At 44.4% G+C, this 21,854-nt stretch overlaps 6 protein-coding genes and 1 non-coding gene across 8 annotated transcripts; 3 read left to right on the top strand and 4 right to left on the bottom strand.

The window, feature by feature from the left end:
* Positions 1–44: 44 nt before the first annotated feature.
* Positions 45–5,816, top strand: LOC135345134 (bromodomain-containing protein 9-like). Its single transcript, XM_064542491.1, has 10 exons — positions 45–177; positions 265–1,191; positions 1,407–1,467; positions 1,529–1,673; positions 1,818–1,928; positions 2,238–2,703; positions 3,450–4,246; positions 4,577–4,607; positions 4,972–5,153; positions 5,348–5,816. The coding sequence occupies exons 1-10, from the start codon at positions 117–119 to the stop codon at positions 5,456–5,458; spliced, it is 2,892 nt and encodes a 963-aa protein (XP_064398561.1). The 5' UTR covers positions 45–116; the 3' UTR covers positions 5,459–5,816.
* On the bottom strand, positions 5,603–6,496 carry LOC135345171 (coactosin-like protein). Its single transcript, XM_064542534.1, has 4 exons — positions 6,320–6,496; positions 6,156–6,238; positions 5,942–6,099; positions 5,603–5,889 (listed from the first exon to the last, which is right to left on the bottom strand). The coding sequence occupies exons 1-4, from the start codon at positions 6,394–6,396 to the stop codon at positions 5,782–5,784; spliced, it is 426 nt and encodes a 141-aa protein (XP_064398604.1). The 5' UTR covers positions 6,397–6,496; the 3' UTR covers positions 5,603–5,781.
* A 132-nt stretch (positions 6,497–6,628) lies between these two features.
* On the bottom strand, positions 6,629–8,475 carry LOC135345162 (uncharacterized). The gene is made up of 9 exons (XM_064542525.1): positions 8,318–8,475; positions 8,182–8,211; positions 7,938–8,083; positions 7,640–7,884; positions 7,503–7,555; positions 7,304–7,451; positions 7,175–7,237; positions 7,078–7,115; positions 6,629–6,867 (listed from the first exon to the last, which is right to left on the bottom strand). The coding sequence occupies exons 1-9, from the start codon at positions 8,393–8,395 to the stop codon at positions 6,760–6,762; spliced, it is 909 nt and encodes a 302-aa protein (XP_064398595.1). The 5' UTR covers positions 8,396–8,475; the 3' UTR covers positions 6,629–6,759.
* A 10-nt stretch (positions 8,476–8,485) lies between these two features.
* On the top strand, positions 8,486–12,068 carry LOC135345145 (glycosylphosphatidylinositol anchor attachment 1 protein-like). Its single transcript, XM_064542504.1, has 14 exons — positions 8,486–8,645; positions 8,732–8,908; positions 8,966–9,065; positions 9,124–9,271; positions 9,331–9,432; positions 9,629–9,730; positions 9,780–9,874; positions 9,923–10,125; positions 10,223–10,376; positions 10,504–10,581; positions 10,637–10,812; positions 10,988–11,140; positions 11,379–11,490; positions 11,807–12,068. The coding sequence occupies exons 1-14, from the start codon at positions 8,566–8,568 to the stop codon at positions 12,023–12,025; spliced, it is 1,899 nt and encodes a 632-aa protein (XP_064398574.1). The 5' UTR covers positions 8,486–8,565; the 3' UTR covers positions 12,026–12,068.
* Positions 9,496–9,577, bottom strand: Trnas-aga (transfer RNA serine (anticodon AGA)). The gene has a single exon. It is a non-coding gene; the product is annotated as a tRNA-Ser (tRNA).
* Positions 12,069–18,881, bottom strand: LOC135345135 (uncharacterized). 2 transcript variants are annotated; one of them, XM_064542492.1, is made up of 10 exons: positions 18,461–18,881; positions 17,160–17,548; positions 15,891–16,822; positions 15,434–15,621; positions 15,086–15,320; positions 14,382–14,578; positions 14,149–14,283; positions 13,761–13,884; positions 12,707–12,836; positions 12,069–12,399 (listed from the first exon to the last, which is right to left on the bottom strand). In XM_064542492.1, exons 1-10 carry the CDS (start codon positions 18,758–18,760, stop codon positions 12,228–12,230), a joined length of 2,802 nt encoding a protein of 933 aa, XP_064398562.1. In that variant the 5' UTR covers positions 18,761–18,881; the 3' UTR covers positions 12,069–12,227. The 2 variants fall into 2 exon arrangements, with proteins under 2 accessions (XP_064398562.1, XP_064398563.1); XM_064542493.1 differs by lacking the exons at positions 12,069–12,399; positions 12,707–12,836 and adding an exon at positions 12,916–13,055.
* A 71-nt stretch (positions 18,882–18,952) lies between these two features.
* On the top strand, positions 18,953–21,830 carry LOC135345152 (Bardet-Biedl syndrome 4 protein-like). The gene is made up of 12 exons (XM_064542515.1): positions 18,953–19,080; positions 19,410–19,489; positions 19,552–19,615; positions 19,678–19,789; positions 19,986–20,058; positions 20,112–20,165; positions 20,229–20,356; positions 20,511–20,787; positions 21,000–21,174; positions 21,232–21,301; positions 21,354–21,486; positions 21,543–21,830. Exons 1-12 carry the CDS (start codon positions 18,987–18,989, stop codon positions 21,702–21,704), a joined length of 1,422 nt encoding a protein of 473 aa, XP_064398585.1. The 5' UTR covers positions 18,953–18,986; the 3' UTR covers positions 21,705–21,830.
* The last annotated feature ends 24 nt before the right edge of the window (positions 21,831–21,854 follow it).

Raw genomic sequence — 21,854 nt, 5'->3', positions numbered from 1 at the left:
CAACTGACGACCATTACAATCAACCTAAAGATGGGCGGGGCCAACACACATGGTAAAGGTCGGGTAAAGGTGACTTGCCTTCACTTCGTATTCCCTAAGCTGGAGTCTAGTCAGTCATGGGCAAGCATAAGAAACATAAGAAGCACCACTCTCATCCACACAGCCATGGGTCCAAAGGTGAGTGCTCAGTGCATAATTATCAAACATGGTTAAATAAAAATAATTTTAATTAATAATTAACTTGTTTGTATGTCTCTTATCCAGACATGAGTATGGCTGCTCCTGAGATGAAGGTGGTTGTACCTCTGCAGTCACTGTTGGAACCAGAGCCAGCCGACCCCACCCAGCTATCCGTCTCCATCCCTCGGACATTGCTACACCCCTCACACCCTCACAGTACACGCCCCCACACTCCACAACAGACGTCACTTGCTGCCCACTCACAATCTGAGCACAAATCTCACAAAAAGCACAAGAAGAAGCACAAGAAACGTTCTCTCGAAGAGTCAGCTCCCCCCAGCGAGCCTCAACAGCAACCACCCAAAATAGCACCCCTCCGACTTCCTGTACCTAAATCTGACCCCCCACACACCCCACAACCATTGGATCCCGCCCACACACACACTAGGCACTCCAAGCACAAGCACAAGCGATCCCGAGACTCAATGGAAGGCAGTGATCATTATGATTCAATACTCGAGGCCCCCAAATTTAAGCGACCCAAAATAGGATTCCTCCAATTAGGAGAGGGGAATTCCCCTGAGGCCGAGAAAAGGCTTGTCACACCACTCCACCTACAACTGCCACCAGGCGGTAGTCATGACGGACACAAGCACAAGAAAAAGAAGAAAAAACACAAACACTCTAAAACATCTGTGGACGAAATTGCTTGGGAGATTTCAAAAAGCTCTGAACAATCGCTAGTACCATCCCCTCAGCCGTCTCCTATTAAAACCATGCCCTCTGAACCCAAGGCTACACCCACTAAGATAGACCACCCCCCGATACAAAGTTCCCCTGGCAAACAGATGCGACTTTTACGAGGACTAGAGCAGTCCATCAGAGGCAAAGAGGACACAACGACAACGACTAAGAAGCAGGCTGTGGTGGTACCAAGAGAGAGACCGGTGGAGGTGGTCCAGTTGACTCCGCCCACTCCAGTAGCCCCGGCTAAGATAAAGGTCCCTCAAGGTACATGTATGTGTAGATCTGGATGTACCAGTTGAAGCATTATATTGGCAATCGGTCAAAATCCAGCAATTTTGTCAAAAACAAAGGTCTTACGTTTTTTCCCGTTTGGGTAGCCATCTACATGTATGAGTCCATAATTTTGTTTTAATTGTCCGATTTCAAACCTGATATGCATTCAGTAGCTCTCTCAGGATGACCAGTTGTTTCCTTTGCAGTTAAACTCTCTGAAAATGCTCTCAAATTTTTCCTGAAAAACCTCCATCATCTTATTCAAAAGTGAGCACCACTTGTTAGTACATCCTCTCAGTATTTTAACCCCTACGTACCTCTCCACTAGACGAGACCCTGAGGGCGTGTTTGGTGAGCCGGTAACAGATGACATAGCACCTAACTACTCCACTATCATATCCCAACCTATGGACCTCACCACCATGGCCACCAAGATAGAGACCAGCCAGTATCCATCTGTCAACGAGTTCAAGGTCAGAATGGTGCTTGGATTAGTTTTGTATTGCAAGACACAAGAACCTCAAAAGTTGTTAACAGAATTTATTAAATTAAGAAATTTGTTCACATGCTCATAATTAGATTAAGTTGTACTCTACAACTCATTTACGTACCCCCAGGCTGACTTTGAGCGGATGTGTGGCAATGCACTCACCTACAACGGCCCTGACACAGCCTACTATGGTCTGGCTAAGACTCTGCTTAGCAACGGCCTGCAAATTATAGCTAAGGTGAGACCATCAGACCTCACTCTCTGTATAACAGTATCCTTGGCTGTATACCATATAGCGGGTATCGGGTAAGTTTGGCAATGAATTTATTTTTTGGAAAGTCTACATGTAGGTAAGGATCACCAAATTAAAAATCGCTAATATAATGTCGCTAATAATTATAATGTCGCTAATATAATATCCATAAGAATCGAATTACAATTGACTCATTTGCGTAAAATTATACGCAAACATAAAATTAATTATAATAATGCTTGCCAAATATATTCCCGTTTAATATACGGTATAATTATTGTTTTGTTGCCATAGGAAACGTCTCTGAGACCAGACATTCTCCATGGAAGACTAGTGACGGCCATCGACGACAGGGGTCAAAGTTCATCTCCCCTCCCATCATTGACGACATCATTTCATCTCCCCTCGTCCACCAACTTGACCTTTGACCACACGAGCCCCTTCCTCTGTCGCCTGCCCCTCTCGTTAGTGAAAGGCACTACAGATGATAATAATGTCGTGGATGTTATTAGTAGTCTCGGGGAGATCAAGGACCAGAGTCACCTGACACGAGTAGAGGTGGGCGTGGCGTGTGAGGGGGTGGAGGTGGGTGTGGCACGTGAGGGAGTGGATGAGGAAGTACTCGATGAGGTGTGTGACGCAGCGGAGGCAGTAAAGGAGAACTTGGATGTTAGCTATCCAGGGTCAAAGTTCTGTTTTGTCAACCGTAACGATGCAGGGAGAACAATGCTTAACATTCTAGACCCAGAGTCAAGCACAGGTACAAAGGTCAATTACTGTGTACACTACAGCCTCTGGCCATGTGTGTACAAATAGCAGGAATAATCTCATGTAGTGTTCATAACATGCCTCGAAATGTTCTGATTTCCTAAAAGTATGTTATCAGTCCTTTCAGTATTCAATATGGCCACATGTGTGCACTAGCTAGCCTTGGGTTTGAGCCATTGAGAGCCTTGATGTGAAAATAGTCCAATTTCACAACTAAAGGATGTGTTGTACATGTAGCTGCTTTTGATTTGCCTATAGCTTGTGTTGGGATATGTTTTTGAATGAACCCTTTCAGCATTCAATGTAAATATTGGCCCCAAGTGTACATTGGGCTCATTAAACAAAGTACATGTGCACTGATGCAGGAAGGTGATCTGTACAGTGTGTGGTGTGCTGCGTGTAATGTGATATTATTATGGCTAGAAATGAGATATTGATCCCAGCAGTAGCATTCCACTATACACGCATGTACATGTACATATGTGTTTACTCTCATGAGCTTGCCTGCCCCCCACATAACTGTGTGGGTGTGCTAGATACATGGGCTTGGGTCTCGTCCCCCTCCATGTTATCTGAGCCTTGTATTGGTGATTGTATCAACAAGATTATAATTGGTTTCCTTGTGTGCATTGTTACAGCACAGTAGATTCATTCATTAAACAACTGATTCCTTCATTCACACACATGCACACGCACACACACACACACACACACACACACACACACACACACACACAGTGGACTACAGCAAGCCAATCGATCTAACCCACCTGGGCAACAAAGTTCGTATGGGAAACAACGCTGCCACTGTCCTCAAGACAGAGCTTCCAATGATGAAGGCCACCCCAGTCTCCTACCTCATGTACGGGCCCTTTGGCTCCTTTGCTCCAGCTTATGACTCTGCCTTCGCTTCTCTGGCTAAATGTGACTCAGATCAGCTACTCACAACGTACGGGAATGAATTGGGCGTTAGCTACGCACACAGTCTGCAACAGTTTGTAAAGGGGGCGGGCAGTTTTGTATCGGAGATGGCCGATGCCGTCTTGAATGGTCTCACGAATGGCAGACACTCAAAGTTTGTGGAGAAAGTGAGAAGCAAGGAAAAGAAATCGTCGGAGGACAGTAATAGTTTACCAATCGAGAAGAAAGTATTGGCAACCAAGATAGAGGAGCAGCCTGCCCATGTGGTGAAGGTTGAGGCACAGTCAACTCCCTGCAGTGTACCCAGTGACAAACCCACATCACCACTCACAGATGCAAAAGACGCTATTACTCAGGACAACAGTCCTACTCATCTGAGTGAAGATAAGACGCTTGAAGATGACAATGACCCTAAATCTCCGTTCTCGGTAGAAGATATGGCCACAGAGGCAGCTAGCCCGCAAGATAGCTTATTGTTGCCCGGGTCACTGCAAGAATCGCAAGCTACAAGCCCCCTCTCCAGCAGTGGGTCTGTTCGTAGCTCCAGAGGTGAGTCTGTGGAGGCGGGGTCTTCAAGTAGTTCTGTCAGCGGAGAGGACTCACGGAGCTCTCATGTGAGTGTCATGTGATTAGAGAGGTGTGATAATTATAGCTTTGTTTGTTCAGTACATGCTGATTATTAGTGTCCCTTTTATCCAATTTCCACTTTAGAAAACTTTTAAGTACATCCCATACTTATCACCTGGATGGAATTTTGCAGCTACCCCTAATCATCCAGCTGTAGGTGCTGTGGTTTCCTATACACGTTACTGGTGTTGTTATGGTATCACCTGGTGTGGGCTCAGCAAAGGTGGCCATATTAGGACAAAATAATTCCATGGAATGTGTTTTACAGCCTATTGGTTTTCATGGGTCAGTGTTTATGTAACACACCTTTGATACAGGTTTCAACAGAGGAGAGCTCTCAGGATACTGGTATGTGTTAATTGGTGCTCACTAGCGATTGCCTTTTGCTATTTAACACCAGCATTTATAGGCATGCTTTATTGCTGTCAAAACTAAGTGTCTTCTTGTGGTGTTGTATGCATTCCTAAACCGTATATGCCGTAATGTTGGGCTAATTTGCTGTACAATATAATTGTGTGTGCTATGTGCTTACAATGAGTAAATGACTGTATAGGGTTACGTGTGTAATGCCCTGAGACTGCCAACCCGTGAATAATAGTGCCAAATATGTTGAACAACTAGCAATCTCCATGGGTACCAACTGTGTATATTTGCACCTGTTTATTTTTCATTATATGTCCCCCCCACACACACACACATACCCCCTACGTAGTTGATGCCCGCCTGCAGGCCACCTCAGAGCTACTGACAGAGCTACAAGAGGCCCAGACCACTCGTCTCTCCCTCCCCCCTCAACAGAGCTCCTCTGGCCAGCTCCTCTTACCCGGCCCCTCACAAGATGAGCTGGACACAGCAGCACAAGTCAGGGGACAACTCGCCTCTCTCACTGCACAGGTGACACTATCATTGTTTGTACCCCCAGGCCATGCATGCATGAATATCATGTATACAGCTGCATTTGTGGGGTACCATAGATAGCTAGGAGCCAGAGGCTAGGAGCACTCTTTTCTGACTCTTTATGTATTCACTCTGCTATAATATTATACAGTGTATTCAACATTCATTTTGTGATTTACTTTCCCCATTAGGTACAACCAGGAGAGGTGGTTAGTGTTGACTCCTTGCACGAAGCCATGGGCATAGCAGACAAAGAAAGAACTCTGACTGAAGAACTTATGAATCTGGACAACAATGCATGATTTCATTTGTGTTGCCTGTGGTTAAACTAATTAATCGTATTCATTGAATCTCATGCTTCATATTTTGTGTAGGAATCATTATTACCTAAAATGGTAATGTCTTCAAATGTGTACATACTGACCACCATAGTTCATGTACACCAATTAGCAAAAAGGAACAACCTAATAACATATATTATACAAAACTAGAATTTGCAATAAGATTGCATACAGTGTAGCACAATAATAAGGATAAAACTGTCCATTTGTAAATCAGTCCAGCAAAAAAATAATTGATCTAAAGAGCTAGCTAAGCTACAATATTTCTAAAGAACTCGAATAAGTTATTTGCCAGTACCATATGCAGCACCGCTGGCAGCTTCGAGGGTCTTCAGGATCCTGTCGTACTTGACTTCACTCTTTTCGTCCGCTAGAATCTCTTTGCCAAATTGCTGTATGGGCATGGATATGATGAGTGGATTACAAAAATGAGACAGGACCTACCGTCCATACGGCCTTCACGAAAGCTTTGTCAGTGCTGACTTTAGCCTTTTTGAGAGCTCCCACCGATGGGCCAATCCAGGTGATGAAGGCAAACTTTGCTCGACGGCTCATTTCATCTCCGGTCTCAAACCGAACATAACCATACACTCGCTCACCGTCTGCAAATATAAGAAGAATAAATATATAAGAGCTTTTTGTGAAGCTTTCTGTTTACCTTCCAGTTGCTCCAAAAATTCTGAATAATCGGTGCCAGAGCCTCCTTCAACAATAACCTTTCCATCGTACTTTAGAACGGTCCTGAACATACCACACGTACACACAACAAGTCACAACACTGTACTATACTATACTGCAGACAAACGCTAGCTAACTACTTACCATATTGTATCAGAAGTGTCATTTCGTACATCCTCGTAGGCAGCAGCAGCGGCATCTTGATCTTGGAGTGATGACATTATGAACTTTGAGAGAGCTTGAGGGCCTAGGGAATTAACTAGCTAGCCGTTGAAAAGAGATGTGGTCTGCTGTGTGAGTAGGGGTGACTAATCAATTACCTACATGTTGTGCACATGCGCAAACACAGTAGACTAGCCTCGATTAAAGGTTACTTTTCAACGCACTGCCTCGATTCCAAGCCGCTTAAAAAATACACTCGAGACAATACCGCGACTTCCCTTTAATTCCGGATTTGTAGTAATTATATAAAATTAATTCTGCAACCACAAATCAATAATAAAGCTATACATTAGTTACAGCAATAATTTATACACACAATGTCACAGGCTAGTCTAATTAGAGATAGATGAAGTAGACACATGTTATCGTCGACCAGCAAAGTACACAACCTTCCTAGACTTTTGAGTGGTCCACGTCCGTCTCTTCCAGTAGAAGGTGATCATACAAGCCACCGTGAGAAGAGTCACAAGCTGTAGTGAGGAGGACAATACTCATTGAAACACACACAAGTAATGTAAACACCAGAGGAGGTCCGACATGCGTGCACGAATCACTACAAATTCAGTACATTGTGGCCTGGACATTATCACGTGACCGCAACGATACCAGTGCACTGAACTTGTAGTGATTCGTGCACGCATGTCGGACCTCCTCTGAGTACACACACAATCTATATGTACCTTGAAACCAATCCTTTTTCTCTCGTCATGGTAGGGATCTAGGAGGAGACAATGGTAACAGTAATCACAGGGAGCAGCTAAAAGTGATGATCATTACCTGACGCCCATCTCAGAAAGGCGCAAACATCTTTAGCCATCTGACTGACAGACGCATTTGTACCTGTATGAATTACATGGTCAAGTACAGTTTTAGCTGGTGGGTACCAGTTAGTACAGCCAGACCTACCGTCTTCATACTCGACGCTGTCTTGGAAGAGCTGCTGAGGCATGCTAATGTTTCCCCCCGGGAAGTAAGGATTGTAGGCCATGCCCTCTGGCACCTCCACTCCAGCAGGGGGGTCATAGTAACCCGTAAGCAGCGAAAATATGTAGTCCTGTAGGGGTTAACAGTGGTGGATGCCGTGTGGGGGACAATAAGAGCTCACCTCGTTCCCTTCTCTAGCCAGTACAATGAGGCTGAGATCAGGAGGCAAAGCACCTACAGATAGAGACACAAGACGGTGAAATAGCATAACATTTAAAAAAATTAGCTGGTCTACAATAATTTAAACACGCTACTAACCATTGTTAGCAGCCTTGGCAGCTTCATCGTTGGGATATGGATTGGGGAAATAGTCAAACAGTTTCCCAGCCCTAGTAGTAGGGTTACCCTCATCGTCGGGGTCACCTGGGTACTCGTTCTCCTCAGCAAATTGTTTAGCCTCCTCCAAAGAGTAGGCCACACCCACCAGGTTACGATAGGCTATGAACTTCATGGAATGGCAGGCAGCACAAACTTGCTTGTAGACCTGGTATCCACGGCGAACACTGGAGTGGGTAATGATCAGCAAATGTACTTACATTACGCCACTATCATGTACCTCTCATGGTCTAGAGAGCTGAACACTCCGCCATGGCTCCAGGGGTACTGCGGTGGATGGAGCATCTGCTCAGAGGCCGTTAGTGTCGTCAGCGCCAGACCAACACCCAGACCACTAGCTGCCATTAGACCATAGTAGCCCCTCGACTGTGTGTGTGTTGTGTGTGTGTGTGTTACATAACAACACAAAACATAAATTGTACAAAGTGTATTAACACATATACACGATGAGAATAGACTCTTACCATTCCTAACGACTTTCCTCCCTCACCAGCCTGTGAAAAACAATGGACAATGTAGTGATGTGGTTTAATTAGAGTATATTTGTTTACTAGAAAAGGTCACCAAGAACTATTCTCTAGGCTTGCTAATAAAGCTCACCTTACTCCCAAAACTGCTCCCAAGCGTCTTGATGCCTGTTCTAAGGCCATTACCAAGCCTCTGCCAACTGGAAGCCATTTTTAATCCCTGTGAAAAAGGGTCAATGACCTTTGACCTTTCTAATTATACACATAATTATTATGTTGGCCATTGACTCACTCTGGACTTTGCTACTCTACTATTGACGATCATTTCCAAGTGTGTACCTTTTTACACTGCACTATTAAACCTAGCTGACACTCAAAGACATGAGGCTGGCGTCGTATATTGACTCACAACAATCAAAAAATGCTGCTAAAGGGATTGTAAAATGGAGGAGACCTATTGGGTACGTTCCAGCTAAGTGCCCATGAAACAATTAACGATTGTAGTACCAGACAAACAGTTATGTTCGTACTACACTATTTCATGTAGATGTGTTCTCTTTGTTATCGGAATCGTTTACTTGCTCTCTCTGCCGAGGAGGGACCTGAGTCACAAGGCATTCTTCGATGAGAACGCTCTACTGGCAGGTGTCGTTCGCAGAGAGTTCGCTGACCCCAATACCATAGCAAAGTATGCTGAGAATATTGGGAACTTTGGAAGCGACGAGTAAGAAATCTTTACTTGTTTTTTCACAGCAGCAATATTTTTTATTTTTTTTTGCAGATTTGGTCTAGTTCAGTGGCTAGAAGGAGAGTTTATTCATCTAGGACTGGAAGCTTACACTCAGAACTATTCCTTTATCCCTCCTGTCACTGTGCAGCCAGTAAGGAAAGAAGTTGACCAAAATGCATAATTAATTAATATGTATGCATGCGTAACAGGAAGTTTCCATATCTGGAAGGAATGTATACGGAGTTTTGAGATCGGGTAGGTCTAGCAGTGCAGAGGTTATCGTCTTGGCAACCCCACTACAGCCTGACAACAGACACGGCATTGCTGTCATGCTCACACTGGCAAAGTACTTCAATGGTGAGAGTCCCTTCTTTTATTTAATACATGCGCTTCAATTTTCTTCTTTATAATTATAGCTAAAAACTTTTGGGCAAAGGACATAATTTTCCTAGTGACCTCACAAAAAGAAGTAGGAATGCAGGCATGGATTGATGGCTACATGGGCACAGAATCAACAGGTAAAATATAATGTGCATCATATATGCATGAAAATAATTTAATTAATGAAATGAAAAAAAAATCGTACTCGGCAGGATTCGAACCTGCGCGGGCAGAGCCCAATAGATTTCTAGTCTATCGCCTTAACCACTCGGCCACGAGTACTTGATTACTTAGGAAGTGAGTGATTCTGATTATAAACTGATTTCCCTAAAGGTATCTCAAGTCATCCGCTGACTGGCAGATCCGGCTGCATACAGGCTGTTGTAAACTTGGAGCTACCATCTGCCACAATACAGTATGCAAACATCATCGCTGGTAAGTGTCAGGCATTTGTACTAATCAATTACTAAAATCACAACAACAGAGGGAGTCAATGGTATCCTGCCGAACATGGACCTGGTTACTGTTATTGTCCACTTGTGCAAAATGGAGGGCATTGAGACTGCATTTCATGTCCAGGTACAACAATACACCACTTAAGTATTTCTGGTTATATCACACCTCCAGTGGGAGAGTCTCCGTGGTTACACGGATCCGCAGACACACTACCTCTCCTCTCTCAAGACTATGGTTGCCATAGCAGCACACCAGGCCCCCGGCCTCCCATTGGCCAATCACGGGCTCTTCCTCAAGCATCGGATAGATGCTGTTACTCTGAGGGGCGTGGTCGGGACTACCTCCAAACTGAACAGTCTTTTCAACATAGCAAGGTGATCAAACACTTTAAACACAAGCAAACAAAAAGGAGAGATTATATTTTATTTTATTGTTATAGCTTCCTATTGTCATGATTACTACCCCCCACAGAGCGCTAGAGGGCACGTTTAGAAGTGTCAACAACCTCCTGGAGAGACTGCATCACTCTGAGTTCTTCTTCTACACTACCTCCACGTCCTCCTTTGTCTCCATAGGACTCTACATGCCACCATTTGGACTCATGATCGCACCTGTGGTACTGGAGATATCCTATTATGTGTATGCACGTTGTTATTAGTATTTCTACATATCTAACACTGGACGAGACCGGCAGAATTTTAAGAATTATTTAACAATTTTATTTTTTATTCCCTCCTTGACTGTCAGAGCACGCCTTGGCCCAATGGCTCATGGCCAGAGACCCTGCACTAACAGACCCAAACAAAGATCCCACTGCTGATGACTCCATGGTAAGAAGCTGTATGTTAGCAGTCCCCTCACACTCACACTCACACACACACACAGCGTACAGTTCCACCGTTCCCATTCCCAGCGGTTGTGAGGCTCTTCTTGTCGTCGTTACTCAGTGGTATCCTCCTCTATGCCACACCCACTCTACTGGCCCCCCTCTCCCCTCATAGTCTGGTCACGATCCTCGTCACAGTGGCCCTCTGCTCAGCAACACTGCCACCACTCATGAGGTTCACTCTAATACCAGTACCTCTTAGCCTTGATTTAAGAGTTGTCTCGTATTAAAGCAATCAGCGACTGTAGTCTAAGCACACTATAATTTTTATAAAACTCCTTAGGAGCTACAGAATGCAACATGTTTTAACAGGCCTTCAAAGACAGCTACGTATAATTATATCTCTTCAGGTCCCCCAGTGATGGTTGGCGAATGGCTAAAACGTTTGCCCTCATTTTCCTCATCCTAGCACTAGTTGCCACGGCAATGATGAACTTCTCCTTAGCTGTTGTCATGGTGATGACCTTGATTCCACCGTCTCTGTGGGTGGAGCCTCTGGGAGAGTGAGTCCCTTTAATTAATTATGCCCTCACTGTATTATAACGTGTAGTACCGTATTACTAGAATATTTTGCGGGTGATAAACCTTTGCGAATATTCCAGGAAAATTGACCCTTTGCGATCTAACTATTGCGTTCTGTGGTATGTAAGGACTTGGATTTTATTTTTGCGAAGTGATCAATCCTCGCATATGTTTGATGCTCGCAAAACATTCTAGTAATACGATACTCTTTGTTTATAGGCGTCGGGTGTTGTGGATGATGAGAGTGTTCAGTGTTATTATCCTCTGTCCGTTGGCTGTGTTGGTCTACCTGTGTGCCCTCCATCACTACACCACAATCCCTCAGGCCACGGTACATGTGTGTGTGTGTGTGTGTGTGTGTGTGTGTGTGTGTGTGTGTGTGTGTGTGTGTGTGTGTGTGTGTGTGTGTGTGTGTGTGTGTGTGTGTGTGTGTGTGTGTGTGTGTGTGTGTGTGTGTGTGTGTGTGTGTGTGTGTGTGTGTGTGTGTGTGTGTGTGTGTGTGTGTGTGTGTGTGTGTGTGTGTGTGTGTGTGCTTTATCATTTTTTGGTTACTACAGTCATGTAACGCTGGTATATAATAAGAGCATACATTGTAGTATGACTCCTACTGCGTGTTTCCCATAATTATCTGCTTTTTCTTTGTGTAGGTTTCGGAGCTATTTTTCGAGGGAGTTGCTATGGCAATGAGGGGTGTGGTCCACTCGTACAGCTCCTGGCATCTGATTGGCTCGTGGCTCTTTCCGTTTGTATGTGTGGTGGTGTGGCCACTCTGGCTAATGAACTGGACTGTCTGTTGCCTACAGAAACCAACAAACATACAAAGTCATATAGCTAGCCCATCACAATCAGTGTGTCATGCTGACTAAATTATAACTAATGGCATTACCTTTTATATTAAATGAATCCAAATTATTGTCATATGTATATACACATGTAGACTTTAATTGTGGTAGTAAAGTCTTCTTTGAGCTATAGTGCAATTTATAAAAAAAATTTAATAGCATTACACAGAGAGTGATACATGTTAGGAGCTGAGAGACATAGAAATTTAATATAAGGTTTCATATACTATAGCATTCCTGTCCATCTCGCTAGCCAATAGGGTAGAAGCCACGCCCCCGGGTCCATCTCACTGCTAGATCCCCCACTGTCCAGCTGGTAGGGGTTGGCATTCCATCTTAGTTGACCCCTCTCATTAGCTGGGAGGAGCCGCACTGACTGGCTATTACTGTGCAAGTCCCTGTGTGTGTGTGTGTGTGTGCGTGTGCGTGTGTGCGTGTGTGTGTGTGTGTGTGTGTGTGTATGTGTGTGTGTGTGTGTGTGTGTGTGTGTTTGTGAGTGTTTGTGCGTGTGCGTACGTGTGTACACAGTACACACAATACACAGGTCATGACAATTACTACAGTAACAATAGAATTTGTAAACAAACCAAGCACCTCTAACATGTTACATGCGACCTTTACGTACTTACGTCATGCATACAATACACACATTGTGTTTTCACACCATTACAAGACTAATCCCTATAACACCAATCATACACCCACCGGTCTTGCTCTGGATTGTGCCTAATGTCTAGTCTGTGAGAGTTGGTAGTCCTCCACTCCACCAGCTCCAGGGGCCAACTACGCAGGGTCCACACTAGAGCATCCAGCAGGGCAGGATCATTGCGAGAGCCTAGAGGGAGGGAAGGGGATGTGTGTGTGTGTGTGTGTGTGTGCGTGTGTGGGCAGGATCATTGCGAGAGCCTAGAGGGAGGGAAGGGGATGTGTGTGTGTGTGTGTGTGTGTGTGTGTGTGTGTGGGCAGGATCATTGCGAGAGCCTAGAGGGAGGGAAGGGGATGTGTGTGTGTGTGTGTGTGTGTGTGTGTGTGTGGGCAGGATCATTGCGAGAGCCTAGAGGGAGGGACAGTATATGAGGAGAAGTATGTGCTCACACTAGTCGGTGGTGATTGGTACTAACTCAGAGGAGGTACGACATGCAGGAGCAATGGTCTAATTATAAGACTTGATTAGCTGACTCAGCATTAATAAACCTACATGTAGGGCTACAAGTAAACGGAATGTAATGTCAGCTCACAATCAGCCTAATTGCTCCTGCTTGTCGTGCCTCCTCTTGTACTAACACCTCTAGCCACCTCTTAGGCGCAGTTTATATACATTAAAGGTGAGATTGATTAAAATAGTCACCACTTTGCAGCTTCTGGGAACATAAAGTTTACATACTCAGGCTTTGTGAGATAGCTACAGTATTGTATATACAGTCAGGGTGTCATACAGGGGGGGGGGGGGAAGGGGGGATATCTCCCCTAGCTCCAATTCCCCCCCCCCTAAAATTTGCATTCATGTACTACTGAGTGTCCATAGCTGGATATTTTACATACTAACAGGGTATTTAAATAACAGTTGACAACTTTTATTTTTAGCAAATTTTCTAATTTCCCCCCTCTACTTCAAAATCCTGTATGACACCCTGATACTGCACGCACAGATATACACAATACATACATAATACCAGGAGTTCATTAATGAACTATTGATAATACATAACTAAGGGGCTCAGGGGGCAACTGTACACAAACACTATGCTACATGTACTACCTGTGCAGTAGGCATAGATTGCTGACCAAGCACTGCTCTTCTCCTGGCCCACCACACTCCACGTCCGCTTTAGACTCAGGTTGCCATAGTAACTGACTTGAGCATCAACCGGATTTTTCATCATCTAAAAATATTAATTTTTATATTCAGGCACATAATTATTTGACTATTTAAAAAAGGTTGCGTGCGTTTTTTGTATTATCAATGGTGGGCTTGAGCTTTTCGCCCCAAACTTAAAATAAGGTTTCAACACAAAGGTTACCTTTCCACCCCAAACCTTTGGTTTTCAAGAATTGATTAATAAGGACCACTGGTCCATATATTAATCCACCCACATCTATTTAAAATACCCCAGACTTCCTGCATTTCCCCCTATTCTGTTGCATACCTGACTAGCTTGACAATAGGTGAAGTAAGGAAGGAAGGCCAGCTCATTATCACTGAAGTTCTCGTCTCGTGGGAAGGTAATCTTCTGGTTCACCATATTCAGGCCATAGTGGTTGTCAGGGTTATCTGCCAAATCCTGGAGGAGGGGGGAGTAATCACACGATTGTAAGACTGCCCCCCCACACACACACACACATCCTCCCACTACATGCCACACACACCACACACACGCACCTTCCAAGCGTCCCAGTACTCTGCCTTGCCCGTGAGTCTATAGGCTGACAGTAGGTAGGAGAGAATCTGCAGAGAGTTGAGACCGTGCTCATCAGCCCAGGAGACGTTGAGGTTGAGCTGAGAGGGGGCCCACACCCCCCACCTAGTGGACTGGTTGGTGATGTCTATCAGGTGGTAGTCATTGCTCTTGATGTAGCCTGTGAGATACATATAGAGATGATATCAGGACTGAGCAAATGCACCTGACAAGATGATCTGTCAGCACACTACTCTGTACCAGAGGAGGTTCGATATGTGTGCACAAATCACTACAAGTGCTAGTGCCTTGGCCTGGACATTATCACGTGACTGCATTGACATCATTGCACTGTACTTGTAGTGATTCGTGCACGCATGTGTCGGACCTCCTCTGACTATGTACAAATTCAAATACCGGTAGGTCATGGTTATGATAAGTACTATAAATTATACAGTATACCTGCTATGGAGAATTTGAATATACATGAGAAGCAGAATAACTACATGTAGTCAACCCACACACACATATGGAAGATGACCTCTTCATCCCGCATGTATACAAAATATACATTGAATAGCACATATATACACACACTGTACATGCACGTAATGAAAGATACACCACCCGATGGTTCACACTGTCAACCACTGACAGCTGCACACAACACACACTCACACTCACTCACCAACTATATCATCCACTAGTCCACTGGCTGCTGCTCTCTCCTCTTCATTCCTCGCCACCAGGTCATGAACTAGGGGGTATGCAAACATATGCCCTGCCACCTCATCAGAGCTAGTGTCCCCCTTCCAGAGCCAGCCAGGGATACTGGTAGACCTGTGCCACTCCCCAGCCGGTACCGGTACAGTGCTGTTCTCGTGCAGCACAGAGCGGGCCATTAGACCACGGACACCAGTCACCTGTGAGGGGGGGAGGGTAAGTGTTGTACATGTACAATGTATACAGAAAGAGGTAGACCTGGTATTTAATTTAGACAAAATATATGAGTATAATAATTCCATCCAACGCTCACATTGTTAAGGAAGGCCATTCCCTGGAAGAGGGTCCATGCATTCTCTCGAGCACTGGTGTCCCCTGTGACAGCATAACGCAGTGACTCCGCCCCTACCAGCCAGGAGGTCCACAGTCCGTCATTGTCAGTGGTGTATGGAGAGCAGGTCGTGACATTGTAGTCAGTCAGGGGGCAGTCAGACACTATGCCTGAGGGGGAGGAGGGGAATAGTAGTATATAGTAGCACCATACAGAGTCTGATGAATATCTTATCATGTATATACAATGTACCAATAAGTGGGCACAACATCCTCCAGACATTTCAACCCTAATCAGGGTTTCATCTAGGATAAAATGTTGGGGGGGGAGGGTTCACCCTCTGCCTCCCCCCCCCCCCCCTCCACTAGATTAAACCCTGCATCCCTGATGTTTCCTCTAGCTCACAGGTACATGTACATCATACAACACAGTGTCATACCTGGTTCTCTTGTGTGACGTGCCAACATTTTCTGGTAGTGCGCCGCCTTCTTAGCTAGTGTCCACTCCTCGGGGGTCACAAAGGTCAATCCTCCGTCTGTCACCATGACAACACCGGCACCACCAACGCTAGCAATGGCCCTGATCTCCTCTCCCGAATGCCACCTCGGACCATAAAAATAATGTTTGAACTCCGAGCTTTGGAGGTCAAATAGTGCATACCCCCGTCCTGTACCGATCCATAGCATCCCTGAGTTTGAGATACGGTCCTTATGACCTCTAGTGGGATGAGGGGCAGTAGGTTGACAGTTGACAAAACACAGCGACCTCAGTTGATTATAAGGCAAGCCCTGGAGTGGTCCGATTCGATCGAATGTGTAGTCGATATTAATTCGTGTCATTGAGACATTATTGGCAATGTAGATGTCTCCTGCTGTACCCACGGCCATTGCTGTGGGGGGTCCATCGATTACCCCCCCTAGACTCACCCCCCACACAGAAACCCACTCAAACCACCAGTGCTGGCCATCGTAAAAGTACAGACGATCTTTCGTGCCTACCACAAGAACGCCAAACAAATCTTGATTTTTGAATCCTTTCGTCCCTTGATAAGTGAAAAAAGCGGATGATTTTTGTAGAGCATCCCCAGCTCCAGGTACGAGAATAAATGCAGAGTTTTTCGGAACAGTGCTAACTGATGATCGCCATAGTAATGTTTGTATTTGACCTTCGACCTCAGTTACATTACTGATGACAATGTCGCCGTCAAAGAAAAGCTCTTCTGACACGTCGAGAGGAGTGGGCAGTTTGGTGGTGGCCAGGTAGAGTCCAGTGTCAGTGCCCAACCAAAGCCCGCCAGTTGAGAGGGAGAAGGTAGTAGAGTGGACGGCCGTGAAGGGAAGAGGTTGAGAGTTGGACGTTACTACCTCACAACTGTGTGTGTGTGTGTGTGTGTGTGTGTGTGTGTGTGTGTGGGGTGTGTGTACATATATGGGTGTGACGACGTTGACACATTAAAAAATACAATTATAGCCACAACTACATGTAGATATAATAAATTGTAGCTAATGGTATACTCAAGGCTAGGATTGTTTTGGTAAAAGTTGCACAGTTTTTTTAAAACTTGACTATACATGTACTAACTTCTTACCACTATAAATGAGTGTGGACCATTTAAAAGATGGGACTAAGTACACACGCACGCGCGCACATACACACGCACGCGCACACATACACACCCACGCGCGCACACACAGTATAGAGAACTCACTAGTCCTCAGAGTCTCCTAAGCAGTCCAACAGGGTGATGTTGATGGGCGTGGCCAAGTACACCTCTCCGCCAGTAGCCACGGCAACCATGCTACCAGCCAACACACTGAGCCCAATGGTTTCACTCACATTCAAAAACTCTACATTATCGTAGAAATTTGTCCCAAAAAACAAGTCATTCTCAGTCAGTATCCAAACACCGTGTCTCTTGCCTATAGTGCCAGAGGATATCTGTGTAATGTTGGTTAGGAAGGATGGTAGTGAGGGCCAATCAGCAAAGGGTGCATCGTTGTAGGTCCACCTCTTGGCTATCCACTCGGTGTAAGGGAGGTCTTGGAAGTGTAGGGGCTGGGGGGCTGGAGGGTGTGGCTTATCCTGTACAACTGTCGGCTATGGGAGAGAGGTAAGGATGGATGAGAATGTTTTGCGAACATCAATTGATTGTTTCCCAAAAATACATTCGCAAAAACCTGTATCGGTACTTGTACAACATTACGATCCTTGTCAGAACGCAAATGTTATATCACAGATTCGGCTTATTCACAAAAGTTTTCATACGTAATATAATACGGTTAAAATATAATAGTGGTATAGGTTACTGTAGCTAGGACGCACTAATGCATGACTGAATTAGGAGAATTCTAATCAATTAATTAACAAGATGGGTAACCCTAATAGGAACGCCCATTAGAATAGACACAAAACGTCACTACTTAAAAAACATTTTGTGAAAAAATGGGGAAGAGTATAATGTATCCATGTTATTAATCATAATTATGTCTGCAAGATTGACCACATAGTAACGGAACCGATGCATCCATACACGTAATGAAAGACCACTCACTATATGCAACCATGTCAAGGCTGGTAGGAACTTATGCACTGAGGTAATTAATGATTCTTCTCCAATTAACAAATAATAATAATAATTATGACAGCCAACAAGTGGAACTGAACATTACCTAAAGGGACCAATGTTGTCACACAATCTTGTTAAAATAAGGACAATGTCAACTGACTTATCCAGAGCAAGTCACGAGCAGCTACAGCTATTGGTACAGTGACAATACAGACAGTGGAGGTTATACGAACAGCACCATGGCGTCTTACATACTTCATAGCAAGGTGTAATTTAAATCTGTTCATGAAAGTGCAACTACATGTATCCCCATCAAAAACAAAAACACTGAATATAGTAGACTATATACAAGTATGTATTAAACAAACATGTAGAGCATTCAATATGTTAATCAATCAAACATGATATTGGATACAGCTATAATATAAATGCATACAACGTACTGTTCCTGGTATCCATGGTGGTGGTGTGTCCTCTGGCTTAGTCTCGTGTGTATATCGCAGACCAACGTACAGTACACTCAATCCCACACACAACAGGAGGTAGAACACTATAGAGAGCTTGCACAGACAACTCCCAGTTACTTTGGGCCACCATCCAGTGGCTATTTCATCAACATCAGTCTCGAGGGAGAACTCTTTAAAGGCTTTCTTGAACTTTGGTTTAGACTCTACTGGGGAGATGGGCTCCTCTCCATCTATGAACAATGGTTGTTTTTCTGTCTCTGATGTTTTAGTAGTCATACTTAGCTTCACTAGTAACTAACAATACATGCACAGAAGATAAGGCTTTAGCTTGGTTGTCCTTATTTATGTGTCTAGACAAGCCCATCTCATAGAACGCCTCTTTACTGATAACTGGGTGTGGTCTCTAAAAGCTTTTGGATAAAGATCGTCATTACAGCAAACTGGTTCTCATATAAAAGTTTCCCTTAGCAAAAGGGGGTGGGGCAGCAGGATTTCAGACAAGATGGATAGTGCTAGTGAAGAAAACATGTCTAAAGAAGCATCTTCAGGCGTTCTAAAAAATAATTCTGACCGCAGGATTGTCACAGGGACCAAAGGTGAGAGCATGGAGGTGGCAATGAGACATCAGTGTGTCAAGCTACCTCGGGAGAGGGGTTGATATATAGAGAGGGCTTCGACACCGTGGGGTCACCATCGTAGCCATCAGTATACCGTATAGCAGAGTTTTATGGTATGGGTGAAAAGTTTCATATATTACATTTCTTATTGAAGAGCATCATACGAAAATTAAAACTTAGATTTAACATCACTATCCTGAGCTGCGAATATTAAAAATGGCTAGTTCATACGAAAATGTGCATCAACGAAAATTACCCGCTATACAGTATAATAAAGGACACTGTATTAAATATAATATTATATACAGCCCCTGAGATTCCTCTGTACGAGCGCAAGAACTGGCTCATTCATTTGCACTATATCAGGAAGGACTTTGACACGTGTAAGGTACGTACTGAGCTGCCCCGCCCCCTCAATACATCATTCAGTGTATCCCATAATACGCGCAGGTGCTGATAGGGGAACTGCTGGAGGAGACTGATGAAATGTGTGAATATGCAATCTACATACTAGGTACGTTAATTAATGTGATTTTACCTACCCCCTGCAATGATTGCTCGCCCTTCCCCCCATAGGGCTCATTCACAGACAGGAGGGTAATATTCAGGCCTCCCTGGAACTGTTTCAAAAAGCCGTGCGTCTCAACCCCAACAATGCTCTCAGTGTCAAGCAGGTCGCTAGATCACTGTAAGTACAGTACTATAATTATACTGTATACTCACCGCTTTTAATAATTGCGATATTTGCGAGACTAGTGTATGAAAAAACAATATGGTGCTTATATGGACAAAATTTTCAAGGGGTGCATATTTAGAAGAGTATATGTATATGAGTTTTGCATAGACACAAAAAAACCATTATTTGAATGTGTCAATATCTACAGGTATCTTCTGGGGAAGCATAAAGCTGCTATGGATACCTACTCTGAAGCAAGTATGCTATATCCACATGACTGGGTACGTTGTTATCCTGAGTATCATGTGATTGTCATGTGATGTACTCACTCCAGGAGTTGCTGCACAATCAAGGTGTCTGCTGTATCTACCTCAAGGACTATGACAAGGTAGTCACATTTACAAAGCACCCTACATTACAAATTTAAGCTGATATATATATTTCCCCACAGGCGATTGAGTTCTTCCAATCAGCACTCGGCCTGTGTCCTCAGACGGTGAGCTTTGTGCAGCTGGGGAGGGTGTTCCTGAAGAGAGGAGCTCTCGAAGACGCCATTGAGATCTACTGCAGGGCCGTCAAGTAAGTAGGATATAGCTCTTCTTTGCGTTCTTGTAAGAGACATGAACCTAAATTTAGAATTTAATTTTAATGAGAAATTATTTAATGTGACAATTATTATTTGTATACACGCCAACAACCATAAGAATTGCTTTATAGTTACCACATTGTGCAGACACAGTCCTGAGGACCCTGACCTCCTCTCAACACTGGGCCTCCTCTACCTGCAATCAGGGGCCACTCAGAAAGCTTTTGATTGCCTCGGTAGCTCACTCACTTTTGACCCCACCAACTCTAAGGCTATATTAGCGGCTGGATCTCTCATTCAGAATCACGGTGATTTCGATGTGGCTCTGTCCAAGTACCGGGTGGGGGCAGTAGCCACTCCCGAGTCTCCTCACCTCTGGAACAACATCGGAATGTGCTTCTTTGGAAAGAAGAAATTAGTTGCTGTGAGAAATAAGTGTTGCTGTTATTCAGTACACCACTGCTTGCTTTGTGTCGCACACTGTACTGTATGCATGGCAATATGTATGCTTTTCTGTCATAGATTATCATGTACCGTATAAACTCCTACTTACCCCACACCCCCACACACACACACACACACATCCCACACACACACACACACACACAACACACCCCACACACACACTCTCTCTAGGCGGTCAGTTGTTTGAAACGAGCTACATACTTGGCCCCCTTTGAATGGAAGATTCTCTACAATCTGGGTCTCGTGCATTTGAACATGGACCAGAATGCCTCTGCCTTCCACTTCCTAAGAGCCGCCGTGGCTATGAAACCACCTCAGGTTGGACAAATACACATGCTAATGGCCCGTGAGTCACATGACCATGTATGATAGTCACATGACCATCCAATTCGTACGCACACAGTTACCCTGACGAGATTGGAAGATCTGCCAAACGCAAAAGAAATGTACGAAGAAGCACTCAAACAAGACAAGTAAGTACTACATTGATATACCCCACCTCTTAATTATTGACCCCCCTCACAGGGAAGACCCTCTAATTAGCCTCAATTTTGCCGTGTTCCTGTACAACACTAATGATCTGGGCGGGGCTAAGAGAGAGTATAGACTCTACGATAAGAAGAAGAGAGCTCTGAAGAGCGTAGACATAGATCGAGAGGTGAGATGATATGCTCACCATGGTCGTTGTGGTCACATGTGTTTGATATCCCTCAGATGGTTGAAGTGGGCAGGAAGCTAGGGGGCGTTCTCATCACTGGGGAAGTCCCCTCAGAGTCTGAGGACACGCCCACTAACAAGCAGGAGGAGGAGGAAGTGGTTCCATCACCACGGGATCGAAAGCAGAGCGTTTTAATTGACAAATACCATGAATTATAGTCAGTCACAACTAGAAACTGTTAATATAATTTGCAGACTTTGCAACCAGCTGATCACTTTACATGTATCTTCTTATACATGCATGTTTACAGGACAATAACGTTAATGAGAATCTTAACATTTGTATATGAACATTCTCTTGAATTTAAA

The sequence above is a fragment of the Halichondria panicea genome, chromosome 12, assembly GCF_963675165.1.
Source record: "Halichondria panicea chromosome 12, odHalPani1.1, whole genome shotgun sequence".
Classification (NCBI taxonomy): domain Eukaryota; kingdom Metazoa; phylum Porifera; class Demospongiae; order Suberitida; family Halichondriidae; genus Halichondria; species Halichondria panicea.
This window is presented reverse-complemented; position numbering and strand designations above follow the sequence as displayed.